At 37.7% G+C, this 18197-nt stretch overlaps 1 protein-coding gene across 1 annotated transcript in view; it reads left to right on the forward strand.

Annotated features, from left to right (window-relative positions):
- ARHGAP15 (Rho GTPase activating protein 15) overlaps window positions 1–18197 on the forward strand; it is a 312415-nt gene that overhangs the window by 24347 nt on the left and 269871 nt on the right. The window contains exons 2-4 of the mRNA XM_050899944.1: window positions 5959–6033; window positions 9849–9910; window positions 14113–14200. Coding sequence (XP_050755901.1) covers window positions 5959–6033; window positions 9849–9910; window positions 14113–14200 — 225 coding nt within the window. The remainder of the gene's footprint in view (window positions 1–5958; window positions 6034–9848; window positions 9911–14112; window positions 14201–18197) is intronic.

Consider the following 18197-nt stretch of genomic DNA (forward strand, 5'->3'; position numbering starts at 1 on the left):
AAATTTGGATCACCCCTCCAACAGAAGGTGACATGGTTTCAAACAGACCACACTTTGTAATCAAACTCATGATTATTTATTCTCTGATCACAGAGAATCAGTTAATCTTAACACTGGCTGAAATTTAAACTAGGATCTGAATAATTATTTTGCTCTTATTTCATGAATGGAGCAGCTGAATAAATCGAGATACTCTTGCAGTAAAAGCGCTGCGGTGCTTGTCTACAGCAAGTTCTGAAACCAGGGAGCACTCCCACATGATTAAATTGCTTTGATATAAAATACATACCTTCACAGGCTCAAACACGAAGGAGGACCCTCGCACTGTGGGAAAGGTCTATAGGATTCTGATTTATAAGGGAGCAAGAGGTCAAGGGAAGCAAAACCATTATCATTATTTTCACAGGCTCTGGAGATCTGAACTGAGTATAGAGGGCAGTGTGCTCAAAGGGAGACATGCAGGGAGAATGCAACACAATCCTGCTTTCTTTTTTTTTCCCCCACTGATTTCAGTCTGCAGGTTCTGCTGAGAGTATGTCATATGTAAGAAACTCAAGCCTGTAAGGACTGTGAAGTGGTTTTCTTATTAAATGATGCATAGAGAGATTATCCGGTCTGTGGCCAGCGCACAAAAGCTCCATCCATGCAAGTTCCTATTCCTGAGCAAAGCGTTTGGTCACCTGCGTAGTAATGAGGTTTTGGGGGGATGGGGATGGAGGGTGAGGAGCAAATGAGGGCTGGTGGGGGCAGCACTGGAACTGCACTTTGTGCCTCTCTCTCCCTGCAAGCCTTAGGGAAAAAAAAAAAAGCAGAGCGCGCTAATGTCACGTTATACTGCCTTGTAGTCTCCATTACCTTTTCTTCTGAAGAAATCTATTTGGGACAAGCAAGGAGGAAAAAAAACCAAAACATGTGGCTCTAACATAACCCTCTGGAGGCTGGTGTTAGGAGGGCTTCAGAGCAAGCCAGGAGCACCAGTGGCCACGGCTGTGGTCAAGGAGCCTGCTGGGACACGGAGAGATTTCCCTGGGGCTGAACGGCGTCCTGGGCTGAGCTACTGCACAGCTCTAATGCACCGAGAGCATCCGCAGCAGCGGGTTGGGGGAGGAAGGGGATTGCTCCTGCTGTTTCTTGACAGCCTCCGTTTCTTGAGGATGGACCGAAAACCCTTATCTGCTGAGATGACAAAGGAGCATCTCCGAGTGGGGAGCCCTGTGGGATTTTCTCAGTGCCTTTCACAGCAGAAGAGAAATCATATCACAGCAGAGCTGTTTGCAAATAATTTCTGTAGATAACTATGGACTTGCCATACTGCCCAAGACTGGATCTTTAAAACAAAACAAATCACTTCGAGAACAGCAGTGAGTGAAATGTTACAGGATTTTCCTTTCGCTTGCCATTGCCTAGGTGTCTTTCAAGGGATGCGGCCATTAAGAAACGCTACAATATCTTTCTGTTAAGTTTCTCTATCTAAGCAATTATAAGCTGTCACTGCGGTATGGGTGTGACGGGGAACGAAATGACCACAGACATCACTAAATCAGGTATCACCCCTCCTTCTCTGTTGATGGAATCGTTTTCACAAAAGTTTATGTGACCAGTTTGTACTTTTATTGCAAACTTTCAAGCTGCCACCAGTAAGTTCGATCCTATAAAGAATGGAGTGTTCTGGCCCTGATCCAGAAAAACACTTAAGCCCATTGCAGAGTGCTTTGCTGGATCAGGTCCAGAGCGGAGCAACGTGCAGTAGTAGGGGTTCAACAGTAGGGGCTTTCTCTCTTTTTTTGGGTGTTTATAAAGGAATCTCCACATATATGATCGCAGTGTGGGTAGGATGAAACAAAATAGTTAGACCCCTAAAGAGAAAGGTCAAAGCATGAACAGCGTGACGATATTTTTGGCAGAAATCTAACAAAACCTCCATAAGAACCTTCTCCTTGATGGAGCAGTACAGTGATTGATGGAGAAAAGAGCAGGTAGATGTCATCCCAGGGTTTCTCATCCAAAGCAGAGCTCTGCTGCACCAGGTGCTGTTTGAACAAACTATGGTTTTCCCAGGCTACTTGCAGGTGATGTTTGTGGGTAAATAACCTGTGTTGAATATCTTATTTGATAATCTTGGAAACCACTTAGAAATGTCTTACAATTATCTTAATTATTTAGGGATACAAGTGAATTCAGGATGATGTTTCAGGAAATAATTTATTGTCTGTACTTTGTGCTAGAGCAGCCTCTCTGGGCCTTTTGAGAAATGCTAGTTGGTTTTGTTAGGTTTGGTTGAAATCAAAAAGAAGTGTCCTGCTTCTCGTTGGCTAGATGAATTAGGTCAGAAATATGCTTGTAATGGGAAATAAAATCCAAATCAGTCCTCCAAGTCTCTTTTTAAATCTTCGCCCTGCTATTTGAAGAGAGTAGCAATGATATAGTTGTGATGAATTCCCACAAAAAGAGGGAGAAGTTAAAGAACAAATGGGAATGCAGAAAGAAATGAAATTAAACATCAGGTTATTGTATTTTACTTCATCAATGTTAAAACAGCAGTTGTCAGATGGTTGTCCCTTCATGTCGGGATACCAGGCATACGTAATGGAGGCTTTGCCTTTGTAGAAAGGATGATGACGGATTAGTGCTTAGATGCTGAAATAACTCTGGTAGGAGATGGATACCCTTTAGCTAAGGGAAAGGAGGGGCTGCTGAGGCTGAATTTAACAAAACCAGACTTGCCCACAGACTTGCAAGCGCTCGCAGAGTGGATTTTTAATGCTGCAGGTGACATTGTTGCTGACTGAAGAATGTTCATCAAATCAGAAAACTGCTGATAAGCGGCCTTTCCCAAAAAGGGATCTCACGAACTTCTCCTGCAAATCTCTGCCTTTCATCATACCCTGGGAGGTGAGGTAGAGGACTTGTGACAGATATTATTTAGGTTTTTCTTCAGTTTTTTAGGGGAATCGAATGGAGCTATAGAGGAAAAAAAAATCTCAAAGCATCTCCTTTACGGTCTATCTATTAAAAACTGAATGAAAGAATGAAAATAATTGAGTCTACACTTCCTTTTCAATATTTTGGTACACCACTGAAAACTGTGAGTGTATTGAAACATGAGTATATTGACTACCATCACCCAGGTTCTGCTAAGAATATTTTAACATTGAACTGAATATATCGTAAAGGAAATTACGTAACTAACTCATTCAGCAGTATTTGCAAAATATATTTAAGACCAAATTTGTATAAGGCCTGCTGGAATTTTATAAAATCAGTCTTAAAGAATATATCACCTCTGTTGCTGCTGAGTTTTTCCAAGACGTTTTGATTCATTTTTTTAAAAGTTCTATTTCTAAACCAAAAGGCTGGTAGAAGTGAGTAAGAAGAACTTTGTTGAAGTTTCCATTAATTCCATTTGTAAGCCAAACATTTGGAGTGTTTTTCCAGAAGAGCTTGATCTTGGCTTACATAGCCGTGGATTTTTGTTGTATTTCTGTAACTAGATTCAGACTTTGGAGCTTCAGGACTTTCTTGCTTGAGATTGCTCATTGCTGGGCTACAAAGTAATGTAATTTCTTTTATTTTTGCCCCATAACAGAAACACTTACCTTTTTAGCAAAAGTATCACATTAAATAATCAGGTAAGAGGCCTATTCTTTCTCCTTGTACACATGCAGTTTTCCTTAATGTTTCTGCTTTGCATACAGCGAAGAGGTTTTTAAAGCACATAATATCATCCATAGCTGGAATTTAATTTTTTTTTTTTCTCCTTTCATATTTCCTGGAAATCTTAATATTGTCTTTTTATTACACTACCACTAATAATTTGCTAGTATTACAAAACCAGTACTTTTTACTACCTCCTTTCTTCATCTGGTTGTGGATGGATTTAGTGCTTCTGTTATATTCTTTTTAGCACGTATCAAATATGAGCATTTCTTTTGCTAATGCTCTGATTGCTGAACCAAAGACCAGACTGAAGGCTCTGATCGGTGCTGTACACTTCACAAAGTTGCATATAGGGCCCCCAACAGACACGTATGATTCCTGGAAAGAGCAGCTGAATGTTAAAACAGATACTGTGGAGTGGTGGTGTATCTTGTTATTTAATTTGGATGAGTGAAGAATACATTTTAGAAAGCATCGCTGGGCAATATGCTCTGTTGTATGTTAAGGAATAATTAGAATGAGGGATCTGGGTAAGAAAGACTTTCTGTGATCTAGACCGGAATAGTTTAGTTATATGTCTTGAGCACTATAGAACCTTCAGAGTTGTTGAACAGTACAGATAAAGAAAAAGATAAATTGAATTAATTTATTTTGAATTTATATACATGCCTCTGCCTGCATTAATATTAAGTTCCATCCAAAATCTAAATAGAAAGACTGTAATGTTAGAAGTTCTCTCAATAGCATCAGCAAATCATTCTTGTTTACCCTGCATGCTAATAAAACAGGACCATGACACTCCTGAAAACAAGATTGCAAAATACAGAAAATGTGGTCTGACATTTTTTTTCTCCCCAAAGGAGGGACTGCCACTAACTAAAGTATTTCTTATGAAAGCTCGATTGCTTAAGATGCAGAATATTAAGAGAGAAAAACACTTTAGGACACAGCCGTGTCACCAGCTGTTACTCACCCTTAATGAAATTGTTAAGTGATATTCTTCATAAATAGGTCAGAGAAACTTTTGAATTGTGAAGAATGTTTTATCTCTTTCTTTGAAATGTTTGTATTAAATTTAGAACGGGTAATTCATTAAGCTCATTAGCTCTGACTAGGAGAGTAGAGCAATATCTAGGATATAGATTTCAAGGCTTAAAAATGTTAGTGCTTACAAATAAACATGAAAGCAATATGTGGAGAAAAAATATGGCATCATAATATGTTTAACTGTTTTTTGAGCGTGGCCCTCTGGATTAATTAAGAACATTTTCTATATTCAGACACTTGAATATAAACAGAATACATTATGACTTTTGGTTAACTCTGTTTTAAATAGGGAAAAAGAGAATCCATTATGATGAATACAGTGGAAACTAGTTGATACTATATTTTGTTGTTTGCTTTTTGGCTTCAGTTAAAAGAGGAGATAATCACTGAATTTTACAGGATCCCAACTCCAAATTATATTATTATTGATTGACATTGAATTTAAACAGTAAAAGTTTTTTTTATATATATATGTATGCATACACATGCAAACACTTTTGGATGATGTCTTCTTTGTTGCAGATTTGTAAGGAAGTAAAATGCTATTGAGCTCTGCCAAACACTTGATTTGTGATGAAACTTTTATTTAGTCTTAATAATATCTGGTATAATGCAATAATTTTCCAGAGTTAAGTCACAGATGGTTATACTGTCTTCCTCCTAGAGAAGAGGGAACTGGAGGAAATTGAGGACTCGGTGCTTGGGAATAATTGTGGAATCAGAGTCCAGTATTGCTGTAGCCTTCCAGTCATGGAGATTTTAGAAATAGCCTTTAAAGCAGTTTAAATGTACAGGATATATTATGCGCTTGTTCCCAATTATTTGCTAGTTTCTTCATTGACTTGCTTTGTGGCCTTGAGGTTATAATTAACATCTTTCCCATTTCTGTAAAATGGGTTTAAGAGCACCTAATCAGTTAAGCAATTTTTGAGATTCCTGATGGGAAAGTCATAATTTAAAATTATTATTATCAGTTGGTTAACGTTTAGGTAAATTTGCCAATGTGACATCACAAGGAAACACATATTATACTAGAGATGTTTAGAGTTCAGTAGCTGTACATTTCAAATACACAGGGCTCAGAGGAACACCAATTTTCACAGAAATGCAGTACTGAAAGAAACCAGGTTTCCAAAACTCCATCCAATGCATGCTGTGCATGCCCAGTAATTAAATTTGTTGGTCCATCTTCACCTGCATGTATTTGAATCCTCTCTGAATTTAAATCCTTGATTTTTTTTTTTCTTTTTTTAGGTAAATCGTCATAGACGAAATCATTCCCAGCACAACTTAACGCTTGCGGACATCATTAGTACACAGGACCACACGGTAAGCAATTGCTCTATAGAACTGATAAATCACTCTTGTTATTTTAAACGTTTATAATGTAAATGTTACACACGCTTTACTAAAGAATAAATACATGCGGTTTTGGATGCCTCAAGATGTGAAGGGATTTGAGGGACTTTGATTAATCAATAAAAAGAATAATTTTAGAAGGTACAAAGCAATTTATATAGCTTGACTTTGCTGTTAATTCGGTTGTACTAGACTGCTGTTTCATCAGTGTTAATACTTGGTATAAAGGAATGCGACCATGTCTTTGTCCTGTCTTTGCCCATATTAAGGTGTTTTTAATATTAATATCAGTTTTTATGAGTAAAAGTGATCACGAAATTTAACAAAATTTTCCTTGACATTAAAAGAATCTAGGGGGAATGAGAAGCATAGAGGTTTTTCTATTAAAAGAAAATGAATATGCAAATATCGATTCATCAAAGAAATGTTGGTATCAGTGGTACTTTTACCTACACAAACTTTTCAGCATTAGGTAGGTTCAGAAGCTTTGAATTCTTCTAATTAAGAAAATTATAGAACCTATATGTGATATAGTGATAATTACTTTTCCTTACAGTTTTTAATACTGTTAGCTCATGAGTCTTTTTTTATTATTATTATTTAGAAACTCAAATATTTACACATATATACTCTCATCTTTAATCTTCCTCTAAAAAACAAATAATAAAAAAACCCAAACCACAAACCCCCATAAAATAATTCCATTTTCTTATTTTTACTCTAATTCTTCAGGGCATTTTGGGTCATTTTCTCAACCTTCCATATGTTGAAAAGGTACAAGAAGGGCAGCAGCTTAACAACCAATGATGATATCTATTGAGACAGAAACAACAGAGCATATCATTAGGATATATTTGGTATTCTTTTTAATGTAATACCATCCATTTGCAGAAGTATTGTAAGTTGATCCTGAGCTATCTTGCAAGTATTTCTTGAAAACAAGTAGAACAGAAAAGGGGATATTAACAGATGTTAAACAAGGGGAATATAACAGCCCAAACAGAGGTTATAAAAATATTGGGGTCATCCTAGAGATCTTTTTATTTGTCTTTATGATAGAGTGTTTTTTAATTCCATAAATGCCCTTTATACTAATTACAGAGAAAACTGTACATATTATCAATTACTGAAGACCATGCTACTTTTTTTTTAAAGACAGCACCTCTGCTAATTCAGTTAAAGCAATATATATGAAAGTTACTTTGCTTAGCACTGAGAGGTCTCATATTAACTGAAGACCTTGTCTTTTTGAGCTGTTTAATTTTGAGCTGTTTAATTTACAACAAATGGCGGATTTGAGCTATGTAATTTAAATCGGGATATTTTATATGCCTGATATTTGTTAGTGTATTTGATATTCTAGCTCAAGACAATTATAAGGAAAATATGACTGAGCAGCAACATTTTCATCTGGAAGCACATCCAATTTTTAACTTCCCAAAATGTGAGAATAGAGGTGATTCAGATCTGATGTTGAAAATCACTTGCCTTTAGTTTTGGATTGGTTAAAATAACAGCTTGGGAATAGTGGTTGGTAAACTTTGAAAGCATGAGATTTTGGGTCTGATTCAGAGAAGCAATCAACAGCTTGAATGGTTAGCCAATGCTCCTCCCAATTTCTGTTTCCAGATGGGTAGAAATATTACAAAGAATAACCTTTCTCATATATTATTTGGCATCTCTGGCCCTGGCCAAGCACCAGAAGTTTTATGCTACAAACATGAAGGGTTAGAAGGGGAAGAAAAATATCGCAAGATGTAAAGTAAGTTTGATTAAAAAAAAAAAAAAAAAAAAAAAAAAGTAGGTGGAGATGAGGATTAAGTCTTATTTTAGCTCTAATAATTCATCCATCCATCACTAGATAAATAGTGACATGACTCTGCACAATAATCCCTACATACTTTCTCTCTGGGTTTTCTATGGCAATGATATGCATGACAGGAATTTGCATGAGATAAGTACAAATTATAGAAAATACACACACTAATACTCGTGTACCCATTTGAGAATGTCACCTAAATCATTGTCCACAGACCTATAGACTTTTCATAGGTACAAACAGATAAGTACACGGTATATATTTCATTATATGCTATATACCATCAACAGACAAAATCTAAGGAAATAGTTAACATGTTACACTGTTAATATCATGATATTCTGTATAATCAAAATAACAGATATGTTTGATTTTAAAATCCTTATGTTGCATATTAAATCATGTTTTATTGTTATTTAATGGCTTTGCAGACAGCAAAATACTATTGAAATTGTTACAAAATCGCCTTGTGACACAATTTACTGTAAAGTGTAAAGACCACGTGGAGTTTCTAATATCCAAGTTAGGCACTGACTCAGTAGCGTTTGAAAGGGAAAACAGACCCACTCTGAATCACAGTTTTGCTTCTTTTCCTATTACTGACACAGCTGGGACATCCTTAGCTGATGAGACCTGATGAGATGGCAGGTCAATGGGTTTGGCTGAAGACCAGTCGTCTTGTTTTGTTTGGTTTTTAATTGTTAAATATAAATTTACATAGCCAAAAATAACCCCTCTCCCGAATTGTATATCACAGCTGTACAAGGGATGTTTCAGCAGATCATAGAGAACCAAGTGTCTGCAAGGGCCTCTGGCTTGAGGAAAGTGTTCAGAGATGCGGAGGAGCACAAATCAAGAGAGAAATGTATACAAAAGAGCAAGCCTAGGACTTACTTCTAATATGCCAAAACTCAAGCGCAACGTTGGTACCCTACAACCAGGTGTCGCAGCCTCGTGCGTACCAGCAGAGTCCTTAGCCTGGTCTGACACCACAGAAAAGGGACCAGGTTTCAGTAATAGCAATAGCAGAGTATGGGATCTTCAAAGGCAATATTAGGTTGCTAATATTACATGCTGCTTGGTATAGGTAATAGCTAAGGGCTTTGCCTTTTTGGGTGTATTTTGGAAAATGCACAACACAGCTGTGTTTTCCTTTGTTATAATTCCCATTTTAGATTGTGTGTCGACAATTGATAGCACTGCTCGTTTCGGTTTTCTGCAAGATACTGTGAGATCATTTAGTTCACCCAGAAACTTGAAGACAAGTTCTCCCTGCACATGGATGCACGCACTCCAGTGAAATGTGACCTTTTAAGGGCTGTGAGGGGTGAGCGCCTCAATACCAGAGCTCATCCGAAAGGCAGCAACGCTTAAAAGCATGATGCTTTCTAGCTTCTTTCATGAGCCTTGATTTGGTGCCAACTCAAAGCAAAATGTGGCACCTCTGAAGGCAATGTAACTTTTCCTGTTGTACAGGTATTTAATGTTTCTCTGACATTGATTATCCCAAACATGACTGTCTTTAGAATATAAGAATCAAGAAGCTTTTACAGAAGTATGGTCTGTCCCTCATAGCTATCAGTGAAACATGGGCTCCTGCAACTCAGTATATGAAATGATACCTTGACATAATTTACTTATAATATATTTTCAATTAATTCATTTTTCACTTATAGCTAGAAACTCTGCTTGCATTAAAATAAGTTTCTTTTAACTCAAAAAATAGAATATTATTGGGGTCCTTTTCAAGATTAATTCTTTGTACTAATTGACTTTAAAAGTTGTTTGCAAATTTTCAGAAGAACTGACTGTATGAGAAAAAATAGGTGACTTTTAACTGAGAATTAGTGATAAAATGCCCCCACACTAGATTAGCTAGATGAGGACTCTTATGCATGTACTAATTGGATTCATTCATCTGAATAAATGATATGGTTATGACCTTTTTTTTTTTTCTTTCTTGTAGGTAGTGGAGAAAGAAGGATATCTTCTCAAAGCTAAAATAGCAGATGGTGGCAAGAAATTAAGGTATTATATGTGAATGTTACAGAACTTATCAGTTGTAAAATTCAGAGTTGATGCATGTTTAAGTATATATAGCTATTATTGCTGCTAATAGCCAAATTGCCATTGTTTCAGTATTAAGCCAATGTATTGTAGTCCCAGAAACCAAGTGACAGCAGCCAACGGGCTCATTGCACGCGATGATCATGTGTCAATGTCAGCCTCTATATCATATATATTATACACATATTAAGGACAACCTTAAGGCACTAGGCAAACCAATAATATATTTTCCAGTGGGCAAATTTCTGGTGCTGAGCGTGTGCTTGAGGGGTCAAGGATGGGATGTAGGAACCCACCATGTGGTGATGGCACAGGGACGCCAAGTCAGGATTATTAGAAGTGGTCAGCACTTAATCACTTAGCACTGTTGGTGTTGAAAGTAATGTGCATATCAATCCTGCCTTTTATAGAAGGATTTGCTATGGTTTGCTGTATTTAGGTGCCTGTAAAGGAGTAGCAGTGATGTGACCAGCACTGTGGGTTACCAGTGAGAACGAGAGAGTAATGTGAAATATTCCATTTTCTGCCTGAAGAAAGGAGCCAAGTAACAAGTTCTCATACCTATATAGTGCTAAACCATAAGGGTCCTAGAAACGCTTATTGAAAAGGGAGTTTGGAGGTCACTTAGTCCAACCTCTCACTTGAAGCAAGAACATTGTCGACACTTGGCCCAGCCTGCTGCAGCTGGGTGCCGTCAGAAACTGGTGTAACTTGCGTTTTGGGAAAAGGCATTGAAGCCAGCAATACTCTATTCCCCACTTTGGGCGTTGGCAGAAGCTTCTGCGGAGTGTGCCCAGGCTTGGCGTCACCTGTGAACCAGCCTAGACGAGGAGAGACTTTCACCTTCCCAGCGCATCGGGGCCCCTTAAGCCCAAAGCACCTCCACGGCTTGGTGCTGCGCGCCGGCTCGGCGTGGGCGCAGGGAGGAGGCAGCGCAACTCGGCCACTTGTGTATTTTTAAATAGCCCTGAGCAGCCCTCGTCTTTTTAAACAGCCTCAGAGCTGCTGAGGGCCGCTGAAGCTATAACGTGCTGCCATCAGGTGTTCGTTTGACAGACTGCAAATGCAGCCGCAGTGCTCGGGGTTCTTTTTGCAGCCCCCCGCCCCGAGTCGGGTCGCACCTCGCAGGCAGCATCTCCGGCAGCGACTTTCAGCCACCACTTTGCCAGTGTGGCTCTGTAACCAAATTCACGCAATATCCTTGTCGGTTCTAGCCAGGGCTTCTCTGCATGCTGATATTTATGGGCTCTGTATGCAGGCAGAGGGTGGGGAGGGGGGAGTCATCTCCACGTACGCTTTGCGTGACTCCCCCTTTCCCTTACCCGAACTTCATCGGCTGGAAGTGATTTCTTGAATGATGTCGGTGCCGCACGCCACAAGTTAGACTATTGTGAACTGACTTTTCTAACGAGCTTGAAAACCTTAGGTCACTGCATGTATCCCATGAAACACAATGTGTGCCCATCTGTACAGAGACTGATAGATTTTAGAGCGTATTTTTTATTTTTTAAATCTGACAGATGACTTTATGGACAATCTGATAAAAAGATTGGCTAATTTATATACCTTTTATCTTTAGCTCACAAAAGCGATGAAGTTTTGATTTTAAAATGTCACTTTTTAAATGAAACAACTGTAGAATAAAAGAACTGCGGAATTCAAATTTAGGGGAAAAAAAAATCTTCTTGCGGATAATACAGTGAAATTCAGTTGCATTCTCATAGCTTCTGTCATTCCTATAGTCTCCTGCAAAAGCACTAAATTTTCTTATTCCTGATGGAATTAAAGCATTCTCCCCTTAAAATTCAGAATGAAACTTAGATAAGACATCTCGCCTGATATAATTTAAGACACACTTATTGACATTTTATTTCTTTGTTGTTGACTTATTTCAAAACCATAAATAGAACTGCATTTCTTTTTTTTTTTTTTTTTTTTTTTAATGGGGTCCAGGTTGAAATGAAAAGTTTTCAAATCTTGGCAAACTTCCCAGTTAGCTTGATCAGAAATTTGAATCTTTTAAGAAGTTTACACAGAAGTCTGGGACCTTTAAATGCTATTGGTGATCAGTAGTTCTCAGCTAGAAAAACCTGCCCCACAAATAGCTGGAGCAAGCAGCACTCCGGCTAGTAGAACTGGCCATGACACAGAAGTGTTCCTCTCCATAGCTAATGTCAAGCATTTGGTGTAAGTTGGGTACTGAATCTAAATTGCGTCCCAAGAGTTTTAATCCTTTGGTAATCCATATTTATCCAGGATATACAACTCATAGGAAAATCTCTTTAAACTGGCACATAGCATGCTTGGCCACCTACTCCCCTGTGCACTTACAAGACCTTTTTTGAGTAGGAAAAAAAAAAAAAAAATAGAGAAAATGAAAAAGAATTGGAGTTGTACTTACCAGTAGACAACTTGTATTCGCTACCTTGATGGTGATTCTCAGCTACAGCACTCATTTCCTAAGGATACTTCAAAAAATAATTAACTGAGGTTGAACTCTTCTTTATGCCAATATGCACAATCCACAGCTATGACCATAGTTCACATTAGATAAGGATACAGCTTTATAGTGGTAATAAATTTCACTGAAAATTTTGAAGTGACTTACAAACACTGTCCTTTTGTGGGAAAATATTTGTCAGTGATGGTCAGGTACTTCTCTAAAACCCTACTGTTTCTTTCTCTTTCTCAATATCTCTATTTTTTCCCCATTAACATGGCATAAAAATGCAGTCCTGTTTTCTTCAAATGTATTCATCTCCTCCACAGAGACTTTTTTTCACTGCTGCCTCTTGTTGGCCGTATTTTAGAGATGATCGTTAGATGGTGCTGGGTGAGATCTGCCCACGCTGAAGCAAGTTCAAGTTCCTCTGACAGTGTCAGTGGCGTTAGATTATGCTCCTTGAGCTGATGACTGAAACGTATTGAATAGGAAAGTCATTAATAGAAAACCTGCCTGTTACATCTGATGTGCAGTTTGATGGGACATTGAGTGCAGCAGAGCTTTGAGATGGATCTGGAAGTGAGCATCGTGAAGAAGACTGACAGGCTTTTAAACTCGACAAAGCCAGGTTTTGCTAGAATAAAAAACGGATGGGTTTGAGTTACTTAGGAATACTTAAATAGAGAAGACTCAAAGGGACTAGGGAAGACAGAAGAGAGAGGAAAAAGGGTTTCTAACAGCTCCTCCCTGGGCCCTCTCTGTCCTTACAGGCAGCTCCCTCCTTTTTAATGCACTACAGCATACGTGTGAAACAGCCTGTTTGTCACACGCATTTTCAGGTTTGTTCTAAAATGTTCAGATTTGTGATTTACATTCACATAAAGCAAATAAATATTGGGTTTACGAGTATTTTTGTAAATATCAGATGTTATAACCCCCAAATCAGAGAGTCAAACTTAAGATGTTGATCTAAAAATAGTTTTCTGTCATCAGATCCATTTGTTTATGATTATGTGGTGGTTTGAAACTTCACATTATATGTAATATATATAATAGCATTTTCTTCTGAATTGATTATTATGTTCTTCTGCATCAGGGGACACTGTTTCACACATCCATGTGTATTTCGACTTCTCCTTGGCCCCAGCAGTTTGTCAGCTCTCTAGGGCTGTACCGTGAACTCCTGATGTTTAATGGTTACTTAAACCTCTCTCAGATACCGTTCTTCTCTTCCTTGCTCTCCTATAAATTTTTAATTTAGGGAAAGGAAAAAGTACTTGGGACCTTTCAAAATAGACCCTTTGCTGAGTTCTGTATAGTCAGATCGAAATTACTTTTTTCCTTCTCAGTTCTATTTTAAGTATTAGTTACCAGAAAGGCACCAGCTGTTTTGGAGTCCTCTAAGCATACATGAACTTTAAGCATGGGTGAATAATTCCACTGTTTTCCTGTGGTTAAGGCACCATGGTGGAAAAGGAACATAGATAGGCTTCAAAACATGAATGTGGAGAAAGAAGGCCTCCGAGCTTTGTTAAGCCACATTCAGGTATAATTAGGATGGTGTAACTCCATCAATATTGGTGGAAGTGCACTGCTGATATTGGCTTTAGACCTTTTTTGTTTCCGACATGAAATAATTAAACCCCAAGTCTACAAATGGAGCATCTTTTACCTCCTGCTTACATGCCTTACTGATTTTTTTCTTTATTTTATTTTTAAGGAAAAACTGGTCCACGTCCTGGATTGTCCTCACTGCTCGGAAAATGGAATTCTACAAAGAATCCAAGCAGCCGGCGCTGGCCAACCTGGTAGGCAATCAACCATCCAAAATACTCAGCTTCCTCGCAACTGTTATTTCAGTATTAAAAGTTTGGTGTTTACATAAGACAAATTCAGACTGAGCTGGCAACCTTCAAAGGTTTGAGAGCAGCTGAAGGAAAATGCCTTGATAAACTTTTAATCAGATGTAGTGTATGAGGAGAAATAGGACTTAGCGTGTCCTTTATTAAGAGGTACATTTTGAGAATAATTGCAAAGTGAGACAAATGGTGAGTGACTATCCAGTAATGTGAAGGTAACACTTTAAATTAAGGTGCCATTTATAAATGCTTTATTCTTATTTATGAAAATGATCACTAAATGCAGCTACTTCCTCAAATAATGTATTATAAAGTATGTTATAAAATGCATTAGTAATAAATGCTTAACAGATGATGCGATGAGAATCTGTTGCAAAGGATATTGTGAGACGTAAATTGTATTAAGCTATGTATGTGCATCTTTAATACATGAATTTAAGTTGTTATCTACCATCCTATAAAGTGGCTTATACATTAATAAATAATAATAAATTATTTATAAATGGCACCTTAATATAGGGTGTTACCAAAGCAGAAAACATTATAAGTTAGCAAAGTGATTTTTTATCGTAGTATAAATGTGACATATACCATATCCCGCTAACCTTCCTGAATATTTCTATGACTCCATCTAATGCAGCTAATGCAATTTCTGTAGCCTGTAGTTACTACAAAGTGAAATTTGCAGTACCTTTTTATTGCGCCCCAAGGAAAGACCACTGATCTTACTCTTCAGAGATGTGACAGCTACGTTGCGCAAGCAATAACGGCATGTATCCCTTCAGTGCTAGTTACTGCTGAGTTTGAGCCTATGAACCTGAATGTGGGCAACAAAAGGGGAATTGGGTAAACGCGTGACACTGTGGGCAGCGAAGGGACAGGTTTGACAAAGCCCTGTTGTGAAAGGCTCTCAAGGCCTGATCAAACCTGCCAAATCTCATTGGCATGATGGGTGGCCACAAAGGTGCTCTCTTTGGCAGGAGTCACAAACAATAAGCTATTTTTCCCATGGCAGGTGATACAAACCTTTTCTTCTATATATGCTTGATCTACCAATGCCTCCTGCCGTAAAATCAGCTTTAAAGAACACCTTTTCATGCGTTACTTTTTTGGAAAGAAGGTGACGGTTGTAGCAAAAATAAAAATAATAGATGAAACAGCAACAGTAAGTAAAGGGTGAAATCTGACCCTTTCTGCTCGTGTTTGTGCTAGTACAGCTGGAAGATACTACTTCTCTGCAGCCATGAAAACGGTATAGCTTGAATTAATATTTTTTCAGAATCATCTGTTTTCCTTAAAGTTGAATTATATGTTATTAAAAAAAAAAAGTCTCAGGCGAACTTATTAGAACCAATCTTATAATTTACCAGCTGTCTTCCTTACACTTCTACCTGCTACCTCTTCTCCTCTCTCTTTGCAAGCCCTCACCCAAATCCCGGGACATAAATGGACCAGTGGATATTCAACACACAGGAGACTTGATTTTGCTCTGAGACCCCTCCACATGGTTAAAATCCCCATTAGCTCTTTAAGGATTTAGATACTAAAGTAGACCTGTCTGGAGAATGGGACTCTGGCCCAGATCTCAATCTGTTTAACTCAAAAAAAATTAAGATGTGTTATGAGAAGGGATCTTCTGAGAAGTCAGTCCCTTCCCCTGAAGTCTCAGTCATCACCAGTGCTCACAAGCGGTGAGATAACATCTACTGCATCCTGTGTTAGGAAGAACACAGACATATTGATCGCATATTTTGCTCATTACGGGGAAAAAAATAAGTGTGGTTTGTTTTGTTTTGTTTTTAATTCCATGCTAGATCTGAACACTGGGGCTGTGAACTCAATGTTCACTAGGTGAGAAAAAGTAGTTAGTTACATTTTCTGTCGATTGCATATAAGTTATATGCAATGGTAAATAAACAAATTGGGTAAAGCTTGAAAACAACAAGAACTGTCAGTATTCAAAATCTTATAATCCAATTTCCTAAACTCAAATTTCACACATCAAAAAAAGCTAAACCGGCATGTTGATCTCATCTGATGATAAAGCAAATGCAATGCTTATTTCCTTTGTAAACCATTTAACCAGATATAATTTTGATAGTGGAAAGGAAATAATACAAGAAGAATTCATTAGAAATCATGTGTTTACTGATTTCATTTTTATTTTTTTCTAGCTGTAGTTTACTTGGGAAAAAGGGGAGCTCAACCATTAATTGAATAATGTAATAGAGGCAATGTTCATTCACGATAGGATGACTTATAACAAAGCATTTTTATTGTTAGCAGGAAAATGATATGACTTAACAAAAAGATTAATGTTCCTTTGTATTATAAAGATATTAATTCATTAATTATTAATTATTAAATACTGTACACGAAGTGAAAATTTAGAATAAGAGAGCATCATTATAAGAGGAATGATATTTCACAATAAAGGCAACAGGAGAGAGGCAAATGAAGGCATGTTCCAATCATACCTCTTTTTCTGATGATAGGATAACATTTAGAGGTGATTTAAAATTATATTTACCGAAATCTTTAATAATATTCTAATGCAAAGAACTAGTAATAGCTAAGAGGAGTTTTTGTTGTTCCTTTGTACGATTTTAGATGTAGGACTCACTATAACAACTTGCCTATTGATTTGCATGGAGAAGACTGGGATCCATAGCTTGCTGGTGAAGCTAGTGACAATATCTGGTGTTATTATTAGTAATAGTTAGAGCACAACAATTAAAGTACACAGAGGAGAGATTCAGCAAATGAGCTTGTTTACAAGTATTACTGAAAATGCAAGTTTGTATCCCATGTAGCTAAATCATTATCTTCTGCTGCTGCCTTGATCATTTGTGGTCATGCTTTTGATACTTTTTTTTTTTTTTTAGCATTCATATGAATATAACTTGCTTTTTATTTTAAATTAAGGACATTGTGATCTAAACGGATCACAGCTCCATTCTTTCTTACCAGCGTTAAATTCTATTATCAGTTGGTCTTTCTGACCAAGAAAAAGTGGTCTGTTTATTCCCTGAGATAGTTTATTCAACAGAGGTTATTTTAACCTCAGGTTATTAGCCCATCTGCAAAGTAATTTAGTGAATGAAAATGCTGCTGAAATCCATATTCATGTTTAGGAAGACTTCATTGTAGCAGACACTTGTATCAATTTACAGCATAACCCCCTCCAACAACATTGATATAACATAATTGCTCTGACTGCAAAACACAAAGCAAGGACGCGGCGTGCTCAAGCTTTCCCAGTAACCTTAACTTACTCTTTTGCAGTGTCTCTGGGTAATGCATAAACGGGAAAGCGAACTGCGTAACAGGACAATGGTTAGGCCAGAATGAATTTCTCGGCAATTTTCCTGGGGTCCCTATGGATTTAAGCAGGGCTTCCCATTGTGAGGAGCTCCCCAGGCGCAGGAGAAGGGCTGATGTGCATGACGGACAGTTTCAGACTTGATGGATCTGAATGATTTTACAGGTAGTTTTTACCAGAAGCTTCACATGCTATACCATACTCATGAGTCTCGTACGGTGTTCATAGACACCTCATATCCTGTTGCGGGAAGAATTGCTAAATTCTCCAAAAGAGAAGTTTTCCCATTGATTATTGTACATAGCAGAAGCGTGTTCATCTTTCCAACACAGTGAGCTTGCATCCCATCCTTTCTGGAAAGGGAGATGCACATACTTATACTTTTCTTCTGCTTATTACAAAATCAGAGCTGTAAACAAACTCCAGATTACTGCTACAACAACAAAATTAAACTGTGTGTGCACTGAGTGCACAGAGGAGTCCAAGTTCTACTGTTGCATACATTTTTGCACAATCACAGAAATTAGAGACAGTAAAATCCTATAGAGTTCACTATTCCATCTTCCTGCAAAACTTCCCTGGGCTTTCCATTGTTTTTTCTCACTTTGGTGTGAAATGGCATGG

Source organism: Gymnogyps californianus, chromosome 7, assembly GCF_018139145.2.
Source record: "Gymnogyps californianus isolate 813 chromosome 7, ASM1813914v2, whole genome shotgun sequence".
NCBI classification, from domain to species: Eukaryota; Metazoa; Chordata; class Aves; order Accipitriformes; family Cathartidae; genus Gymnogyps; species Gymnogyps californianus.